This window comes from Myzus persicae, unplaced genomic scaffold, assembly GCF_001856785.1.
Source record: "Myzus persicae strain clone G006 unplaced genomic scaffold, MPER_G0061.0, whole genome shotgun sequence".
In the NCBI taxonomy this organism is placed as follows: domain Eukaryota; kingdom Metazoa; phylum Arthropoda; class Insecta; order Hemiptera; family Aphididae; genus Myzus; species Myzus persicae.
The window spans coordinates 530,127-551,512 of record NW_019100636.1 but is presented as its reverse complement, the minus strand read 5'-3'; the positions used below and the strand labels follow the sequence as shown (position 1 = coordinate 551,512).

Sequence of the window (21,386 nt, the reverse complement as noted above, 5' to 3'; positions counted from 1 at the left end):
TTTCATCCCTTTTACTGGCTGATAACTTTATATATTATGTTGTTTAAAAAAATTGTGATAAGGGAAAAAATAGGTACTTATTGGTATTGCCCTATCCCCAGTTAGGTGACTAGTGACCATTGGGAATAACAAACTTTACCAAGAACCGATTTAACGTAACATTAAATTTATTTTTATATGCGAAACTTGCTGTGTACTTGCCGCTAATAGTGAAATATTAGTTTACTGACGGAGTGTCGTTAGAGTATACAAAGATGAACTCCAATAGAATGCAAAATACTGAACACCTCAGAATTGGCTTAGATGCTGTGTCAGGACCCAAATCTAAAACAAACCAAAATTTATTATTATTATCAAGAAAAATAAACCTATGAAATTTAAATTTAAAAAAGCTAGTTTAAGTAAAAAAAAATTACATCACTAATGGCGAATGCTGTCAAAGTGTATTTTAGATCAATAAATAAAAAACAATATTCCAAGATTTAAATTAAGATCACAATTCACAGTAAATGAATGTGTAATTTGCATACCTTGCATGATTATACCATAAATTTGAGTACTATATTATGGCCGTGAGTTGACACACTTAAAATGCCACAATCCATAAATATAATACTACATAATATTGATTTATCTTTTTGTTACATAATAGCCATACAGGTACTACAGAAAAATTGATGGCCAAGTAGTCTATAGTTTCTTATGCTTATGTTACTATACCTATAGTTACGCTTATAATGTGTTCCTTGTTTCCATTGCCCATGTATTGTGTAGACAAACCACACGTGGTATATATATAATTATGATACCTTGATGGCTAATGCTTTTTTTTTAAATATAATGTTATTTTAATTTAATCAATTTTATACGGTTTATTGAAGATAATGTGTAATACATTTATGTGGGGACGATGTAATTAGTTGTATTCCATCCGGTAGGATAGAGTAATCTTTTATTATTATGCCAGAAATTATATAGTATTAGAGTATTGACTGTTATATTCTTCGTAGATGTGCCACTGATTTGTGATGCATCGTAATCAAAAATGCAAGCTTGAGACTTTTTCTCGGGCTGTTTTAGATTTTTAATCGAGCCACTGTTATTCGAATACCAGCTGGAAAATAATACAAAACATCTCGTATTATTTATCATTTATATTAGGTATATATTATATTCGTTGACAGAATGACGTCAAGCTAATCGACGTATAAAAACATTTTTGAGACGAAACTACGTCCACCTAATAACTGAAAATCGGAATATTTTGATAATATGATAGCATTATTCTTTATTCATACCATTTTAATATTTTGTATATGGTACATCTATAATATGTGACGCAACGCTGTGACTTACAAATATAAAAAATTCAATAATATGAGTCAGACAATAAAATGAGATTGACGAACATAAATATTAATTATTTAGTTTGGGCGCAACGTTGCTTCTATTTATTATTTAGGTACTTAGATTATAATAAATCGTGAAAACTAAGCTGAACGATATTATTGCTTTCTGTCTCAACCATTTTAATGACAATATTATAATATTATCGCGACTGAGCTCTATACATATTTTATTATTTAATTAGATACTACTTGTTGGTATATGACATATGCATGGATATTGGTCTTAATAGGAACTACATATTCGTCTTAAAACTACTATAATTTTATAATTTGTATATGGCCATGCTGCCTTACAACGTTAACGTTACATATATAACAACTAACACTCGAAATTAAAATAATTACTATAATTATTAAGCCATAAGTTTAACCTATATAAAACAGTTTGTAGATTTTGATAATATTAAATAAGACTGTTAACTATAAAAATATATTATAATATAATTATTTTAATTGATTACAATTTTGATAATTTTATTATAAATAAGTAGTTTTGGTCCAAATTTTAATTGCATTGTAATATCATTAAAATAATCAATGTTTCAAAAAAAAAAAAATCAAATTAAATTAAAAAAGACGTCATCACCGGGTTAACGATTGAGCCAAAATGCCTATATCCTATCACTCCAGTAATAAAATCAGTATGTATTTACTGCTCATTCCAAATACTGTCAATTCCATCTACTCAAATTGTCTATCATGCGTCACGTTTGTCTACAGTGTTTCATTTCATAACAAAAACAATCTTGTTGTTATACTCGCGTATGCTCATTCATAAATTAAAGGAATCAAATTTGTCTACAATAAACGGTAATATAACAAAATATTTTATACTTATTGCATCAAATTAATAATTCTATAATTCGTTTTCATTCTTCACAATGGTTATGTTTATAGATGTATAGTAAATTAAAGGACAACATCAATAAACTTAATCCTTTCAATATTATATTAAAGTTATATTTATAACTAACAATTTATTTATTCTCTTCTGACATAAAATTAGTTTCCTAATATTAATTTGGATAAGTAATTTATTTAATTTAAAATTGACCTATTTTACGAATTTTTATTCATTACGATAGGTATGTAAAGTGGTATATACACTATAATATGTATATTGGCTATTTATACACCGACTTACCAGTAAGATTTAATAATATTACTATACAAATATTAAAATTGTTTTTTAAATATAAAATAATTATTTGTGAACATTTTGTACTAGTTCGGATTTGTAATTTATTTTACTTTCTTTGCGATACACCAGTTTTTATTTTTGAAACTATAATACAAAACAATTTTCAGAAAAATTGAAAAGTTTTTAGTGCTATTGGTGCATTTTATATTAATTACATCGTAATCTGTTTGGATTTAAAATCTATTTGTATGTATACACATAAAATGAGACATGTGAAATATGAATTGATAATTAATGAACCACTTCAGTCATACCTATTACATTCAATAGTTTTGCATAACGTTTTAGAAAAAAATTGCATTAGCTAATTTTCATTTCAAAATCAAATCTAGACTATATACTGTATTACAATTTATAGGATTAATTTAAACATACAAGATATTACTTTTTAATAATTGTATTACATACTTTAGGCAAGAAGGTTATACAACAAAATAATTGTTAATATTGGAAACTTTAAACAATATTGAAACTTTAATAAATATTTAGAAAATTTAATAAAACAAAGGTTCTAATATAATTACCTACCCATACCTAGTATTAGTACCTAAGTTATAAAATAGTATAGTTAAGTAATATAGTTGGGTACCTACACATTTTTAGTAATAAAATGAAATCATATGTTATATATAATATAATAGTACAACTGTTTAATGTTTATATCGTTGTAGGTTTATAGGTAATTTTAATTTTAGTGAGGCTCTCTATTATAGAAGTTGAATCTTTAATGACATTCAGCGGTAAATCTCCCGTTTCTACTAAAAGTGTACCTTTCCTTTTATTACCAATACTATTTTCTATCGTTAATATTGACCACGTTTCCACCTATATGATTTTTATAATATTAAAAGCAAGTAAGTTTACTAAAACGACTAATGTCGAGTTGCATGAACAATCATTAAACACTTAATTAATTATAATGAGCTAAATGGTCCATTGAAGATAGTTTAGTGGCCCGTGATTAGTTCATTAAATTCTATTGAAACATTAAACTAATCAATTTTTCAGGCGACTGCTTGGCATAATATGTATATAATATTAAATTAATTTAATAAATAAATATTGTGTATTAAAAATTTGAATGCAATAATCAATACCTTGGTAATCATACTGATTGTGTTAATAAAAACAATCCCACTTTGTGCGTGTACAGGTATTTGGGAAATCCTACTTTCTCGTTGAACGAATGAATTATTATTTTCATCGAAGTATTTTTGTAACAACGAGAGGGTGAAAACGATCATTGGTAGGTTCTTGCGTCTGTATAGGTTTCTATACATCATGTTTACGGTTTCCTAAATCGATGAAAACCAAATCGTTTTGTCGACAGTAGGTCAGTATTTCCTGTGGAATATTATGTATGGTAGTTATACACATTATACAACATAACGTCATACACAGAGCACATACATACCTATACCTATATATTATTATTATTGTTGTGGTTGCCGTCCGACATCGGCGAGCTCGGGGAACCGATGATGTGTGTGCTGCAGTTGTAGTCGTTTTGCTCGCGGTTTGAATATCTTTCGACCAGCACCTCGTGAAAACTGTGATCCCGCACTGCTATAGCCTGGTCCCCAGGTACATCAATATTATACTTTTCGGCATGGGAGGCCACCGTTCGTGACACTCGGGAAACTCCGGTGATGCCTGGTACATGCAGATCACCGTCGCCTGCACCATTAGGCGGCGATGGTGATATTATGTCGCCGGAGAGGTATCTTAGGTCTGATCGCGTGGTTGGAGATCATTTACAGACATCTTCCATTCAGTGGTGTGGTCGTGCGGTGGTCGGTCATGCACGTGCCAATACAATAGGCGTGTGCCACGTGAGTTTGAAGCGGAAACAACAACTACCGGTACGTATTGTACTTAAGTTTGTAAGTTGTAATGTGCGTCCGTCCACGTCGTATAGGTCAGCTCGCGAGGAGGAATGAGAGGCAAGTGTGTTAAAAGTGTACATGACATTAATGGAACTCAAAGTTATTTTAAAATACCAACTATACCGCAATGGCCTATTGGACCAACCGACCTAAATGTTGACTATAGGTACCTACTTAATTCATTACCAACATCGTATTATAATAGAGTACGTTTTATTTCGTATTTTAGATTCTGAGCGGAGTGGAGCGTATTGTGCAGATCTTACAATGACGGGTGTGCTTTTTTTAGTGTAGGAGTAGATGACTTATATTAATAAATGCGTTGATGTTCAACTTTGAGAGCAGTTTTTGACAAAAAATCTAGCTGGTACTATGAGAAAAAAAAGTTTTTTACGCAAGACCAGTTTTTGACAAATCGATTTTATTATTTCGTTATAATTCAAGAAAGAACAACTATATAGATACTTGGTATATTTTCATAAAATGTTTGTATTAGTATTTTCTACATTGTACGGTATAATTTTAAAAATATTTTGATTCTTTTTGACTTATTTAAAGAATAAAGACATTTTAAATGTGCAGCCTTTTTTTCTTTGACGACATGTATTTACAACATAATTTAACTTACATTCCTATTTACTCCAAACTGTATACTCGTACGTGATTTTTTTCAATTCTTATGTAACAAAATAGTTGGCTGTGATCGATTGAACTTCAATCATTGGTTTTGTCATTCGTTGGGTTGTATACTTGTATACACGACATCTTAATGTAACTTTACTAACATCTGCAGCACAATAATTCCATAGCAACATGATATGAGTGGCCGTGGAGAGATAATGAGAAACCTAGGCCAGTAGGGTAATATTTTTTTGCGCCGGTTGTCATAATTATTGTTAATTTTGACTTTTTTTGTAAACAGTTGCGTATTATTGGTTATACATCGCTTAAGCATCAACCATTTAAAAGGTCGTATACATCATTTGCGCATCAATATGATTTCACAGTAGAACTAAAAAAAAGGAGTATACAAAAAGCTCAAGTTGTTTTCCAACTTAAATCTAAAAATGTACACATCTCAAAATTAAAATTTTCAAATATTGTATAGGTATTTCTAATTTTTATAAAATTGATTTTTTTATCATTTCTTATACCCATTTACATGTATATTGCAACATATAGTTTTTTAGCAAAAATTAAAATGTATGTGTCTTTATAATTTTTATAATTTACAAATCTAAAATTATTTATTAGCCTTAAACATTATATAGGTATTATATAATATTCTTTTTTGTACTCTTCTATTGTTGCTCATTTTATGTATGATAATTTGGTGCAGGACGATGCAGACGATGGGCAAAGGATTTACGGCCATCCTACTATTTTAGACTATCTATAATTAACTTTTTCAGGTAATTGTTAGAGATTAATTTTTCCCGCTATATTCATAAAATTCTTATTTTTGTTGTTTCTTAAATTTAAAAAAAATTGAGTATTCCCACATTTTCGGGCCCTCTTAAAAATACCGGGCGTGGGTGGGAGCCGCATTTAATCCTCTCGTGGTAGGTATATATGTATAAAATATAATATGTAATGTATATGCGTGTGTAATGAACCAGAGTATGTTTTATAATTAACTGAAATAATTATAAATGCGTAATTGTCTATAAAATCAACATTTGATATTGATTTGTTTTACGAAAATTGTAAATGTAAAATATAAGTAGCCCTACTTTGTATTGATAGTGTATACATAACAAAAAAACCTCATAAATACAAATACTAACATAATAAACTTAAATTACACATGTTAAAAATATAATAAACAAAAACATATTTTAAATTAGATCATCTTCAAGATTCAACAAGTAATTTTTTTACAAATAATTCCAAAATATAATTCTTAGTTAGAGATCAAATAAATAGCTAATATTGTTTGTAATATAAATAACTAGAGAACTATTTATTAATGTCGTTTTTGTAAATAAAAAACTCAACTGAAAATACTAATAAAAAATTGCACCAATAAAACACAATTGATTCGTCTCAATGTTTTGTAGATGGAAAACTTTGAACTATTAATTATTCGATTAAAAGCTCGTCGAGCCAGTGACATGAATCATAGTAAAAATTGGTACTGTTCAAATAATTGTAGGCGCCCTACTCCTCGTAATTCTGTTAAACCTACCTAAAAAATATCCTATTTTTCTTCTATTTATATCCACCCACCAATATTTAAGGTACTGCTTGAGTACACTTGGAGAACTTGGACCCTATATTACATGCTACTGCGTTAGGCCATTGATTTTATAATATTATAAAATCAATGGTCAAACTATAAATAACTTGTGTTAATACTAAATTACAGTCTGGATATCTTAATTATTATGTATGTATAATATCAATATAGTAAAGTCTAAGCATTAACTTACATTAGGTATACAGTATACTCCAGGTCCAGGGGTGGTCAAACTTTTTTGGTCCCGATCTAATAAAAATATACTTTACCTTTGAGGATCGAATTTCATAGAAAAATGTTTTAATTATACTGATAAAACTTATCGACAATTTGTTCACTACAACCTCGATTAATTTTCGTACGAGTGTCCCTATAAAAATAAATTCTAACACGATCGACTTTGAAATTGTCCGCGATCGATCGTTTGGCTGCCCCTGGTATACACTATATTAATATATCATGCTTACTGGGTAGAAAAAATAGTTCAAGGCATGTGTGTAAATAATATATTACAAATACCAAAGTCTGAGACCATTCTTAAAAATAATTGTATTTAATTCAAGTAAACTATCAAAAGGGTAAACCATACAAGGGATCGTTAGAGTACTCCGGATGAGGTTAATAATGTATTTTTATTTGCAAAACTAACAACTGTCATAAATCAACTAATTAGTTTAGTGTATTTCATTTGTGCAAAATTAAATATCATAAATATAAAATAAAATATATTAGCTAATAAGTAATAACTATGCAATTAAAATATTTATCAAATTGTATCCAGTTATTTTGTTTTTGACCAATACTCAAAGTACCCCCTTCGATCGTAAAATCAACATTGCATGAACTCGGGAATTACATTTAAAAATTTAGTACCTACAATGTAAAAAGTTTATTACATTATAATTCGTTACATAGTTGTATACATTTATTTACTGTGTAATCTAAAATTTTAATTTCATGGAATATTATAGGTATGATCTTTTATTTTCAGAAAAACGCACGTTGCTCAAGTGACATGATTGTCAGCCGAAGATTGAAATTTCGGAATAACTGGAAGAATTCATCATTGAATAGTTTTTTATTCCTAATTACCATAGTACGTATATAATATTTTTGTAATTATCAACTTAATATCATTCTGTCATATAAAGCTCCCGCCTACTAGTGTAACTATTATGCTGTGCTGCATAAGAAGTTGTATTTACGTAGGTGCTTATTATTATATGATATTGATTTAACATTATATACTTTAACCTACCGCACTTGGATTATGTATTCTATCCGTAGTTGTGGTAAAACAATAATATAATTAATAATAATATTACAGTTGCTAAAACGTATTCCTAGATCGAAAGACAATAACGTTATTAATAAATATATATATATATTAAATACTATATTATACAATTTATGACATTAACCTTAACCGTTGCATTATATATAATATTGCAGTTGCAGGTGCACCAGGTTCTCGCAGAGATTGATTTGTTGAGAACCGGAACCACTACCACGAACGGAATCACGACCACCAACTGAACTACGTGCAAGGAGCGTTGGACGTGCTTGTCGTGTACGGAAGCGACGATGTCGGGATGCAGCTGGTTCGTTGCCGAACAGATCTGCAAGGACAATTCAGCGGGGACAGTGCGAAGCCCGATGGTGGTCACCAACGGGTCGTCCTGTCCAAAGTTTTCGGTTAACAATAAAGTCAGCGCAGTCCAGACAATCACGGTTACGGTTATGATTGATGACGCGGTCATGGGAGGTGGTTTCGTCCGTTTGTTAGCCAACAGCAGCGTCCAGTGTCAGCTGGACAACAATAACTACACGGCCGAGATGGACGGCGACCGAATCTCTTGTTCCACGAAATCGACGAGTATACCGCGGTACAACACCACGTGCCAGCAGTCGGTACCGCACTTCGATCATTTATTGATCGTGTTCGATGGCAAGTTGTTGCGATTCGACAACGTAAGCGACTACTACGTGACCACGTACCCGTTGGATGGCAATTGCCCAAAAATGGAATGCCCGCATTGTCACTGGAACAACGGCACTCACAGATTTTTCTGTAGTTGGTGTTTGGTGAACAACGCCACTCCCGCGGACGACATAACACCGTACCAGTACTGTGACGTACGGAATATTTCGAGTCTCGTGCACTTGAGTACCACTGTCATTCGAGACGATAAAAAATGTCCCGGCAAAGATCCAATCGTAAATAGTTATTCTGTAACGCCGAAAACGATAATTCAATCATACCAGTCTCTCGGCTGCAGTCAAGTGGATAACAACCGTTTTCCAGTCGTTCCAACTGTGGACGACGGCCAAGTGTTCGGCGGTATCGAGTCCGGTGGCAACACTTTTCGGGTGCATGGTAAACATTTTTGCGGCTTGCGGGACATTGAATGTTGCGTCAGAAACAAAATATCGTGCAGCAACTGTAATGTCCAGAACGACACACTCGTGATTTGCCGGTCTCCTAAGCTCAACATCCGTCCGGAAAATGCATCTGAAGTTGAACCATTGCGGTTTTACGCTAAAAACTCTACAGGAATACAAATGAGGGTCAATGCAACGGAGGTGATCCGTTATCGTCGTTATCAGGATCCGGTTTTCACGGACTTCGTGGTCAACGGTTGCTGTAATGTTACCATAAATGGTCTGTACCCGGTCCAAATTTTGGCCGCCGAGGACTTGTCCATTGTACTGCAGGTACCCGGCAACTCGTCCCCTCGTTGCCTGGACACTTGGATGGACAGCACGCAGATCATTTGTAGGGTGTCGCAGTCATCGTTACCCCAGCTGGGCCCACTGCCGAAACAGATCAAAGTCACGTTTGGCGAAAATCTGAAATTCGTAGAGCGCACGAAACAAAAATACAGTCATTTCAAAAGTTCATTGGCCACGACCTTGTTGCCGGGTGTCGTCACTATAGGCGCGTACGTTTCATTCATCGCGGTCCTATGTGTGGCCCTCATATTTTTTAAGTCTTCGAAGGACTATGACCTACTGCATTTATATGGTCGCCAGCAGCTCGCAGAAATGCGACCACTGGACGAACGAAATCTCAACGATTGCGACGACAACGGAGAACCTGAAAATAAGTTGTTGGTGCGTGACGAACGTCATTAGTTTCGTATTTGGATACATACGGCCTTTAATTTATTAACTATAATATTGTACATGATGATTGATATTATTATGTTCCATACCTAAGAATTTTTAAACATCATTTTTTTTTTTTTGATAAAAATCTATACCTGCGTCCTGCGTATTATTCTATAATAAATGTTTATTATATTGTGTAATACATAATGATTTAACGATAGAATATCATTCAATATATTATTTGTGGTTGCATTTGACCAATGATTGCAATTTTTTAACTAGTTATATAATAAAAAATTTGTTATCATATTTAAATAGCCAGCAAAATACACTAACACTTTTTTTTTTACAAACATTCTAATTTAAAATTTTGACAAAATGTTAGATATTTTAACAGAGAATAACGATTTCGAATATTTTGTTGTTATTTTGAAATATTATTTGTGAAAAATTATAACGTTCAAAACATTAAGGTTAATTGTATGCAATTGGCAATTGCCTATTTATGGTTAATACTGCATAACTTTAAATCGTTAAATACTTTATTATAATAATTAATAGCTATACATGTATATGATACTATGTTAACAGACAATCTCCGATCAGAATCGTTTTTCTTATGTAATGTTTTATCATTGAATGCAAATTTAAAACACCTACTGTCCAGGCGTTCAGCCGTAAACGTTTTTGAGAGCTTCAGAGTTCATTAAAAAAAATCTTATCAAAAACTGAAAAACGGTTAGAAATCTGGGTTTTTTAAAGTTAGAAAAAAATTCCAAAAAAATCTTCAGTGTGGCATCACAGTGAGTATGCGTATACTAATTACCTCACACACTTCAGAAACACCCTGTATAGAATATTCAGATGAAAATAAAAACACCTACGTATTTGTAGCACCTCGAAACTATAGATCACCTAAGGTTGCCACTATCAATAAAACAAGTCTAAAAAAAGAATCTGATTTAGAATAAACCAGTGGACTAGTTGGCAACAAGCCAAAGTTTATGTAACAGTTTACGAGCTGTAACAATGCTTATAAAATAACCATTGTTTTGTTGTCATCAAATACTTAAGGTAATTTTATATTTTATTCAACATTGATTTAACTCTGGAATTCAAATAAAAATAACTTTGGTAATTTAACAAAAGCTTGTGCTTTGTTTCTGTGTCACACTTGTGTATAGGCAGTTTGTATTTAATGTAATTTCAAGAGATTATATAATATTGTTTACAGAAGGTATACAAAAATGAAAATACTTTATTTATTTAATAAAATTGTCTTTATAACAAAATTATTATGTTGCAACATATAACATTATTAAACAAACAAATAAAAATTATTGTAGCTTTAAACAAAAAACAGATTCATAAAATAAACCAATATTATTTAAATAATATAACAAAGTTTTGTATTTAAGAGTTATGTAGCAATAAATAATATTTAGTCTATTAATTAAACACACTATTATATTATAAGATTTAATTGTAATTTTAATTATTCGTGAATCGTGATACACTGAAATACTGAATATATTGAATTGATACAAATTATTTGAAATACAAATAATCTTATGTTTATTGTTTTAATCACGAATTACAATACAGTCTACAGCAGCTGCTCATCACCACACCAAGCTGTTGGGTAATTCCATAGAGTAGGTTAAAAATAACTAAACTTGAATTAAGATTATACTCTTATTGTTATCTTATCGACATAATTTTAGAACAAATGACGTTTAGGTTTATTTAATTTAGGCGTCGCAGTGTAATTTAAAGAAAAAAAATACTAAACTTGTTTCTTGACAAAACTCATTTAAAAGAAACATTGGAAAAATTCATAATAGTTAAAAATTCCATTTTTATTAAAAACACCAATATGTATAAATCAAAAATCTGAATATATGTTGAATATCTAATATAAAAGAGGATGTATTCTTTTAGAGATAATAAGTGGAGGTATGAAAAATGTAAATTAAAAAAAGTAGAGGGATGTCATCTCTCCGTAACCCCCCTCCCACTTCGACCACTGGTTATCACTTGTATCATGATCCGATTTTCACGGATTTCGTACTAGACGGTTTCTGCAATGTGCCAATGTTACCGTAAATGGTTTTTACCTTAACCAAGGTTACGCCGCTGTGGAGTTTTCTATTGTATTGGTGGCTGAAACCTGGTCGTCCCATTGCTACTTGCTTGGTCATTTCGATACACCGCACTCAGATAATTTGTATGCTGTCACAGTCATCGTCGACTCAGTTAGGTTTATCATCTAAACAGATCAATATCGTGGTAGGCGACTATCTGAGTGTGTCGGGTCATGTGATCGAAAAGTACAACCAAAATTACGCATATAAATTTATAAAAAAATAACAGTAATTATTTGAGAAAATAGTTATATTATTTATTCTGATTATTCGACTTCATAAAATATGTAAATAGTACCTTTTTTCGATTTTAATATTGTGATGTGAACAACTTTTGAGAAATCTTCTATTAAATTTAAAATATTTTTTACTCACATGCAAACATTGTATCATACATAAATTGAAAAAAGCAGGTAATTTGGTAACGCTGCAGTGCAGTACATTATTATGTGTCTAAAGAGCCACCGTGGATGTGTTAAATTTTTGAATTCAATAATCACTCTAGTACTAACTAAGCAAATCTTATATTATGATTGAAGTAATTTAGAACTGCAGTAGATTAAATTATTTTTTGCCAAAAAAATTGCGTTTGAAAATGTCATTGTGGGCATACATGTATCGCTATTAATTATTATAATAATGTTTAACTTTTTATAGTAATACACAATTGCATACAATTAATATCAATGTTTTGAATATTATACGTAAGTTTTTACGAATACTATTTTTAAATTATAACAAACTATCTATAATTGTTATTCTTGGTTTTAATATGTAATTTCGTTCAAAGTTAAAAGTAAAATGTCTGTAAAAAACAAATGTGTTTATTTATTTTTAAGATTTTTCATCATTGTATTACATTTTTTGATTCTTAGCTATAACAATTTTACTTTTTATTTGTTAGTTACAAAGAATTTGAAAATGTTTTTGAAGAATTTCGATCAATTTTATTAAAATTTTAACTTAAATATGTTTTAAAAGAATCGTGCGTTTGAATCTTTAATTTATCAACTACTTTTATAACAACTTATAAAGAACCTAGTATTAAACATTCAAACTTTTGACCTTACTAATAATATATATATATAATATATTGGAATTTATAGCATAAAAACGAAACACAAAATGTCAAATGTTCTTTTAAAAATTCTCGTTTTTTTTTCAATTTTAGATTTTCTGAGAGTATCGATGATGTATGGATTTCACAACGATTTGTGTTTTTGAAGAAAAATTTCTTTACAGTGGGGACAGTGTTGGGGCCTGGCACACTAAAAGCCCACGGCTTAGTTTTTTTGAGGTTTCATTTAATTAATGGTCTTGGGCCCTATAAAGAAAAATTACGAACGGTTAAATATTTCGATGGATACTTTATGCTGTTTCTACTAGCTACATAAACTAGGAACACGTCGAGCCAGTTAAAAATTTAAGACCCTTTAAAAAAAACTAAGGAGAGCTGAGTTTGTCATTCAATGGCCATGGCCAGGCTGGCCCTTTGAGGGTACGAAAAAAGAAGATTATTACCAGTCAAGATGGCGAGTTCAAGACACTATGGTTATTCTAAATGGTAATAATACTAATAAATAGTAATCTTTGTAAAATAATAATAATACCAAATGAATTTAAATTGAAAATTTAATTATTTTTATTCTATTCCAATAAACCTAATATTCGATCGTGTTGGGTGACAATCTTATTTTTTCATACCCCTTGATGAAGATTTACTTCAACACGTACTCGCAACACGCACTTTGTTATTTGTGCCTATCATCACATTTTGGAGCAGTAAAAATGATTTGATTTTCCTCAGCTTCTTTTCTGGTGGGAATGTGAATTTAGTAGGTACTTTGGGGCTCAAAAGTAAAAAATTCGAGATAGCTTTCAAAAGCGTAAGAATAAATGAAAATTAAATTAATAAAAAACTGAGATTTTTAAGCAAAACCAGTTTTTGACGAAAACGATTTTGATTTTTGGTGAAGGACGCAGGTATAACTTAAAAAAATATACTTAGATACATGAAATGTTCATTGTATGTTTATATTAGAATTATGTAAGTTTATATGGACATTTTTTTATACTAAGCAAGTTATCGCGGTTTGTTGAACACTGTTGTGCAGCTTTCAAAGTTTGTTGGACTTCATCTTCATCGGAGTACTAATTTAAAATTTGGAGCATTTTGTTTATGCTAAATATATTCTTTGTTAGATTGTGCTTGAATTTGTGTTTGGATTGTTGTTCCCTTATTAGTTAATATAAGTACTGTAGTCTGTACGGACGGATGTCATCTAAATTAGGGAGATATTTTTAATAGGTTAATTTTATTATAATACGAGTAATACGACAATATTTTATATTCTATACCTACGTAATTTTTTATATATAATTGTATAACCATCGACTATTGACATAATCTGACTACGCCCATTAGTTAATAAGCATAAAATATGATAAATATATAATAGCCCTTTAAGAACATGATTTATTTCAGACGAAGGTTGAGTTACTTGAATAGTAATTGCGATAGATACAACACGTTTCGAACGCTAGAAGATCGAGCATCACAGTTAAATGTAATTGCTTATTTAAATTTTAAAGTACTTTTGAAAATAAAATCTAGGTGTTAATATACTTAGAAATACATCTTGTACGGTTACGATATTTTTCTATTCATAACTCACAAGGCACTAACAGCAAGTAAGTAAATTTATAAACATTCAATAGTAGGATGCAGGCAATAATATAATTAATAATAAAATTAAAACAATTTTAGGGGAATAGGTGATGTAAGTAATAAAAGGATTCATAGTATATACACATTTTATTAAAGTCTTGAGAAAGTAAAAATTGAACAAGTATTTATCATACATTTTTAAAAATTGAAAAAAAATTCCATCGCCGATTTTGTACACAATTTACCGATTTACTGAGTTTTTCGAATATTTCATCATTAAATATTACGTGAACATTTTTCCGATAAATTATACATCTTTTCACAAAAATGTTATATTTCGGAACACAAATATTGAATTTTATGTAGATATTATACTTATTTTCCGCAGAAGTCAGGAAGCCGATTCGTGTAGTAGACTGTCCTAGGTCATAACCTAACCTGTCATAGTTTTTACAAGATATGCTATTGATATATTAATTTAATAACTGTTTGTAATTTAATGAGCGATTTAGTCTAAGTTCGGGCATTAGTCGGGCTTATCCCTAATAAGTTAGGGAAGAAATTTAAAGAGTTAAGTTAAAAGTAAATTTAATTTTAACATTAGCTTGAAATTTAAATTAATTTCACCTTTTTGCTTACACTTTAACTTTAAATTAACTTCTAACCTTTCAATTATAACTGTTACTTTTGCATATAATATTCTATTAAAGACCTATTACAGTATTTCCCCGCACATTAAAGTTTCAAAATGTCATACATTAAGAATGCATTCGACATTAAATGAGACGGAAATTTAATATTTTTTCACTAGGTTCAGTACCCATGCCCATTTAGTAAACTAAATTGAAATCGTATTTTGTATTTATCCACCATATTTTTTAATATTTTATATACAAGTACAGAGATTTTCGGTATTAATAATTTAATCGAACATACAGTACATTTTGAGATCGAAAGTCAAAAACAGAGCAATTTAATATTTATTAATCATTTTTCATTAAAATGTCTAAAAAAAAGGAATAAATTAAAATCAAAAATATTTCCATGTAATAAACTGTGGAATTAAATAAATGTTTCATTTCAGGAGAACATACAAACATAGATAACAATATGTTTGGGGGCAGACGTTCAAAAAAACGTTCTTGGAACCATTTATTTGCTAATAGACTATGGCTGGCAATAGTGATCGTAAGTATATCTATACATTATGGGCATTAAAATTAAAAAACGAACCTCCTTTCACTTTTAGCTTTTATAAGTGTAGCTATAATATATTAACATACAATTCAGTATACGATTTTTATTTGTTATCAACAATCAACATATCATATGCAATGCATGAAACCTCATAATATTATAATAGTTTAAACTTTAAATATGTTAATGTATCTAAATTAAATTAAATTAAAATAATTGTATATGATTACTAATACAATAAATATATCCTTATTAAAAGTGATACCTAATTGCTCAATTTTCAGAATTAGTCAAAGACATACCATAGATAATAAAACTAGCAGTCCTTAAATTAATGATTGAATAACATACAAAATATATATTATATCATTTATGTCAATTGATATTTTTTGTAAAAAATTTGATAAACAAACAATTTAGAGAAGAATATTACATAAAGTCAAAACAAGTATTTAATTGTAGCCATAATACAATTGTAAAACCTTTAATTTATATAGAAGGTCCGTCAAATAATAATAGTTAATATTTTGTTGGACGTTAGACTCAGATTAATAGCACATAATATTTGAATGAACAATACAAAAATGCATTTTAGATGTTTAGGTGATAATCTCAGTAACATTTAAACATTTAAACGTTTAAATTTGTCGATATGCACTCACTAGTTATCATATATTAATATTGTGGTTACTATTGTTTCAAAATGTAAACCTTCATGACATTACGTAGGTACAAGTTTGCTAAAACAATGCCATTAGGATTAGAAACACTAAATACCTTTTCTTTAAAGCAGTATCAGAATTTATTATAGAAACGTTAAATAAAGATGTATTTATTATTGAGTACATTTACATTTGAAAGGAAGTAGTGCCACGTAAGGCATAATGTGTTATCTCCGTCTTACTAACGCACAGCATAGCATAGTACCTACACAGCAAATCAAATTTTGTGTTGTAAGCTTAAATTTTAGAATTAATTGAGACATTAAATATTGACCTATGAATTTAATTATCTGTTCTCTCTCGTTGGTGTTTTTATGATAGTTTAATTTTAAGTCAGTTATGATAATTACCTAGAGTAAAATATTAATACATATTTAACAATGCTCGTATTATATTGCTTAAAAATTAAAATAGTGTCAAAAACTCTCTTATTGTGCGAGAACATAGATTATGTTCTTATCTTGAAGTTTGATCATAGGTTAACTGATTCCACTGTGAATTGTAAGTAAACACACTAAATAGCACTATAAAAAAAATAATTTGAAGCTTCTGAAGTCTGAACTCAGATTTTGCAATGCTATCCATTTGTGAGACGGAGACCACATAGTGACCTGCACTCAACACAAATATAATAATAGTACTCTTTTCATCCATTATATTGGTTTTTATAGAGCTTAATTATTTCTCAAAAAAGCCTATTTATTATTTTTAATGTTAACTATTGTAGAATCAAAAACAGAAAATCCTAAGACGTCAAAATTAAAATCAAAAACTTAAAGACATATTACTATAGTGTAGAAAGTGGGTCTGTTAAAACGAATATGTTGAAAATGATATTCATAATTCACAAAAATAATAATTATTTTGTTGATAATAAAAACCGAAAGCTCAAAAATTAAAAACGTTTTTAATCCCTGAACTTGCGTCACTGATATACCGTAATATGTAGATTTCGATGACGACGGGCAGTGGTATGATAGCAGCGGCCGAATCGCCTTCGACCACCGTACCAGAACAAACCACCGTGACCATGCGGCCCAACGTGACCGCGGATTGCGTGGCACGAGACACGTGCGCAGAATGCACAGCCGCGGCCCCCGCTTGCAGCTGGTCACTGGTACGACAGTCGTGCAATGACACGGCGGCGACGGAAAAACAACTGGTCGAAGACCCGGGCGACGACGGTCACCACCACCCACCGACCAAGGCGGTGCGCGATGCCGGGTCGTGTCCGCGGTTCAAGGTCAACTACCAGAAACAGACCAAATTGAACACGACAAATCGCACGGTGAACGTGAAGGTGTCCAACGACCCGACCGGCACGTTCAGGGCACTGCTCGAACGGGGAGGGGTGTGGTGCCACCTGAACGAGATGAAGTACCCTGGAAAGGTGGAAAGTGGAGGGCGGCAGATCACGTGCGAGTCCGACTACTTGGAGTCCGTGAACTCATCGCTGTCGTCGATGGTTTACTTCGCAACCTCCGTGAACGGCGTCCCGTTGGCGTTCGACGATAAGAGTGACCACTACTTGGACTTCACGGTGCCCCGGAACGCGTGCGTCACCGAAGACCAGCTGGGCCCGAGTGACGAGTGCAAGGTCTGCCTTTGGGACGACGCCGTGTACCGGTACTACTGCCAGTGGTGTCCCAAGACCAACCCGTGCACCGGATCGTACCAGCAGTGCGACGTCCGTCGGCTGGCCGACCCTGGTCACTTAGCACCGTTGCAAGACGTGCTGGTCCAATGTCCCGAGGTCCGGATCGAGTCCATCTCACCACTGTACGGATCGTGGGCCGGTGGAACGACAATACGGATCGTCATCAAGAATCACCGGACGCTGTCCGAGAATAAGGTGACCGTGATCAAGGTGGCCGATAGCCGGTGCCTGTTGCCCACCGTGTCCATGGACGGTACTGCCGTCAAGTGCACCATATCGCCGACCAACACGAGTACTCTGAACCAGGGCCCGGTGGAGGTGACTTACAGGTCGGAGGAGGACAAGTTGTTACCCACGTTCACGCTTCGGTCCAACCAGAGCTTCTACTTCGTCGAGCCGGTAATAACGAGCGTATGGCCTTCTTGCGGCCCGACCACCGGCGGCACTAAGATCACGATCCGCGGCCGATTCTTGGACGCCGGCAACACTATTCGGGTGTACATGCGGGAAAACATTACTTGCGAGGTGCTATCACAGAGCCAGAACGAGGTGACGTGCATCACGGGTGCCAGCGACGGTCCCTCCACTACTGCGGTCCGGATCGAGTTCGACCACTATCTGAACAAGTACGTGCACGATCCGCCATTCGTGTACACGTCCTCGCCGTCTGTGGACGGTGGCCAGGCGTTCCGGGGCATAGCGTCCGGTGGCACCCAGCTGCCGGTACTTGGCCAGAACTTTGCGTGTATCCACAACCCACTGGTGCACGTGTCGTACAACGGCATACAGTACACGGGTGGGTGCGTGGTGCAAAACAACACGTACTTGATATGCACGGCGCCTACCATCAACCGTCCCGCACCGCACCAGGTGACCGCGCTTAAGTTCGGGTTCCAGGCCGACTACAACAACACCTTTGTCAAGATGCAGCCGCCGACCGGCACTCCCGACTACACTCTGTACCCGGACCCGGTGTACACCGACTTCGACACAGACGGACGCACTGTTACCGTGTACGGCCTGAACATGGACCAAGGTTACGACTACGATGCTGACCTGACGGTCCTGTTCCACAACACCGGCGTCCCGTGCAACGTCACGTCCGTGGAATCAGATCGCATCGTGTGCCGGCCGCCCAAACGGCTGACGTTCAAGGACAGCGACGGTCGTTCAGGCGAAGGCCAGAGCGACGAATACGAGGACGACGAGGACGAATTACCGGCGGTCCTGGTCAACGACGAGATCATCGTGACCGTCGGCAACCTGGTGTACGAGGTCAAGCGGAAGCCGCAGACGCCCCGGTACAGCAGCCCGCTGCGGATCAATACCATCATCTTCGGTGGCATTGCGTTGGTGTCGCTGATCATCACGATCGTTGCGGCCGTCGTGTACTGCATGAAGATCGCCATGACCATTTCCCACCAGCAGACGGAAATGCGGTCGTTGTGCGAGCACCTTAACGGGGTCGAAATTGGAACTGGAACCGGAACCCAAACCGATGGCGCCTGCAAAGATGACGTCGAGTCGCCTGTGGCGCCGACCATCAAAGACAGATCATAGGGAAATAATATTAATTATTGTTAATATCATCATAATATGCACGTCATTCGTGATGAAACGGGTCACTTATTCTCGTGATTCTAGTTTATTGGGTTGCATAGGTAATGCAGGCATGTGTAGGTAAGGTGCGTGAGTTACATATTATGGGTTTATTTGCATGGTTCTCGTCCATATCGTCGGTAACAAAATAGAAAATATTAAATAATAAAAATCTCTTCTCTTTGTAATTTATATATTAGGTGTTAGGTATAATATCGTATATAATATAATATAAATATAATATTAACTACCTACCTATGTGGCTATAGCTAGGCATGTAAGATAATATGATTATTATTTATTAATTATAGGTATAAGTAGCAGCCTGTAAAGATAGCTGATATATTTATGTAACTTTATAGTATATTTTCTATGTAATAGTATTATTATGATAGATTTTCATACGTGTGTAAAAAGTAAAATAATATTTTTGATGATTATGTAATAACATAATGCAATACCTCATAATTCGGGCTAACTGCGGAGTTTATATAATTATGCAGTAGTTAATCTATAGATTGTTGTACATATTATATTTTAATTTTGAATAATTATTGTTGGAGATTGATAAATTAAACAATGTTGATAAAACGAGCGTATTTTATGAAAAGAGAAGTCAATTAATATAATTGTATAACTTTATACGGGCCATGAACTAAGATACTATAGAGTATAAATACATTATAAAACGAATGACTTTAATATTCTTGATAAAAGTCAATTTATCAATGACGGTGAGTCATAGTGTCGAGAGATATATAATTAACGCTAATAAAATTTGAGTATAATACAATTGAATACAATATTATGATTCAGATTGATTCTTGCTTTTCAGTTTTCAGATGAACTGTTTCTTATTCATCGATTTGATAATTTTCCAATACAGCAGATATATTAAAAAAACGTTAAACTTAAAGCCAAAATAAACAATGAATTGTAATTTTCTAAAATCTAGACTTGAAAATAATAATTATTATATATTTTATGTGGTTGCTAATATTACACTACTATTAACAATAAGTAAATAGATAAGATAGAAATATTTTAATATATTTAAAATTTAAATATAGATGAGATCTTTAATTGCAGATATTCAATACTAGATTCTTCATTGGTTTTTTTTTACTAGAAACTTAAGAAAAATTTTAGCTTACAACTGGTCCTGTGCTAAATTGGGTAAAAGAAAAAATCGGTCCGCGAAAATCACAGTTCAAGCGGCCCTAATTTAGTTACAGCCACCTATCATCATCGCTATTAATTTAACATATCATTTTTCTATCCAAAATCATCCAACATATAATGTTATATTTTAGATCCCATATTGATTGTACAATGCGTTTTTTTTTGTTTCTTTTGTACAAGTAAGTAGTCAAAATAATGTTTTGATTTTAACTTCAGTATCTTTTTTGGTGAGAATGTGAATCTAGCTAGTTTCAGAGATCAAAATTGAGAATGCTCAGTAGTTTTCAAAAATGAAGTGTGATATTATTAATGGTTTACAGTAAAGAAAAAAAATAAACTTAAAATAAATTTAAGGTTGCGTTCACATATAT

At 32.7% G+C, this 21,386-nt stretch overlaps 2 protein-coding genes across 2 annotated transcripts; both read left to right on the top strand.

The window, feature by feature from the left end:
- Positions 1 to 4,009: 4,009 nt before the first annotated feature.
- LOC111038208 lies at positions 4,010 to 9,970 on the top strand. Its single transcript, XM_022321219.1, is given in 3 exon segments — positions 4,010 to 4,472; positions 7,727 to 7,831; positions 8,188 to 9,970. Coding segments are annotated over 3 exon segments (2,001 nt in total). The 5' UTR covers positions 4,010 to 4,259; the 3' UTR covers positions 9,871 to 9,970.
- Positions 9,971 to 14,475: 4,505 nt separating this feature from the next.
- LOC111038324 (plexin A3-like) lies at positions 14,476 to 20,626 on the top strand. The gene is made up of 3 exons (XM_022321369.1): positions 14,476 to 14,681; positions 15,743 to 15,846; positions 17,527 to 20,626. The coding sequence occupies exons 2-3, from the start codon at positions 15,769 to 15,771 to the stop codon at positions 19,792 to 19,794; spliced, it is 2,346 nt and encodes a 781-aa protein (XP_022177061.1). The 5' UTR covers positions 14,476 to 14,681; positions 15,743 to 15,768; the 3' UTR covers positions 19,795 to 20,626.
- Positions 20,627 to 21,386: the final 760 nt, after the last annotated feature.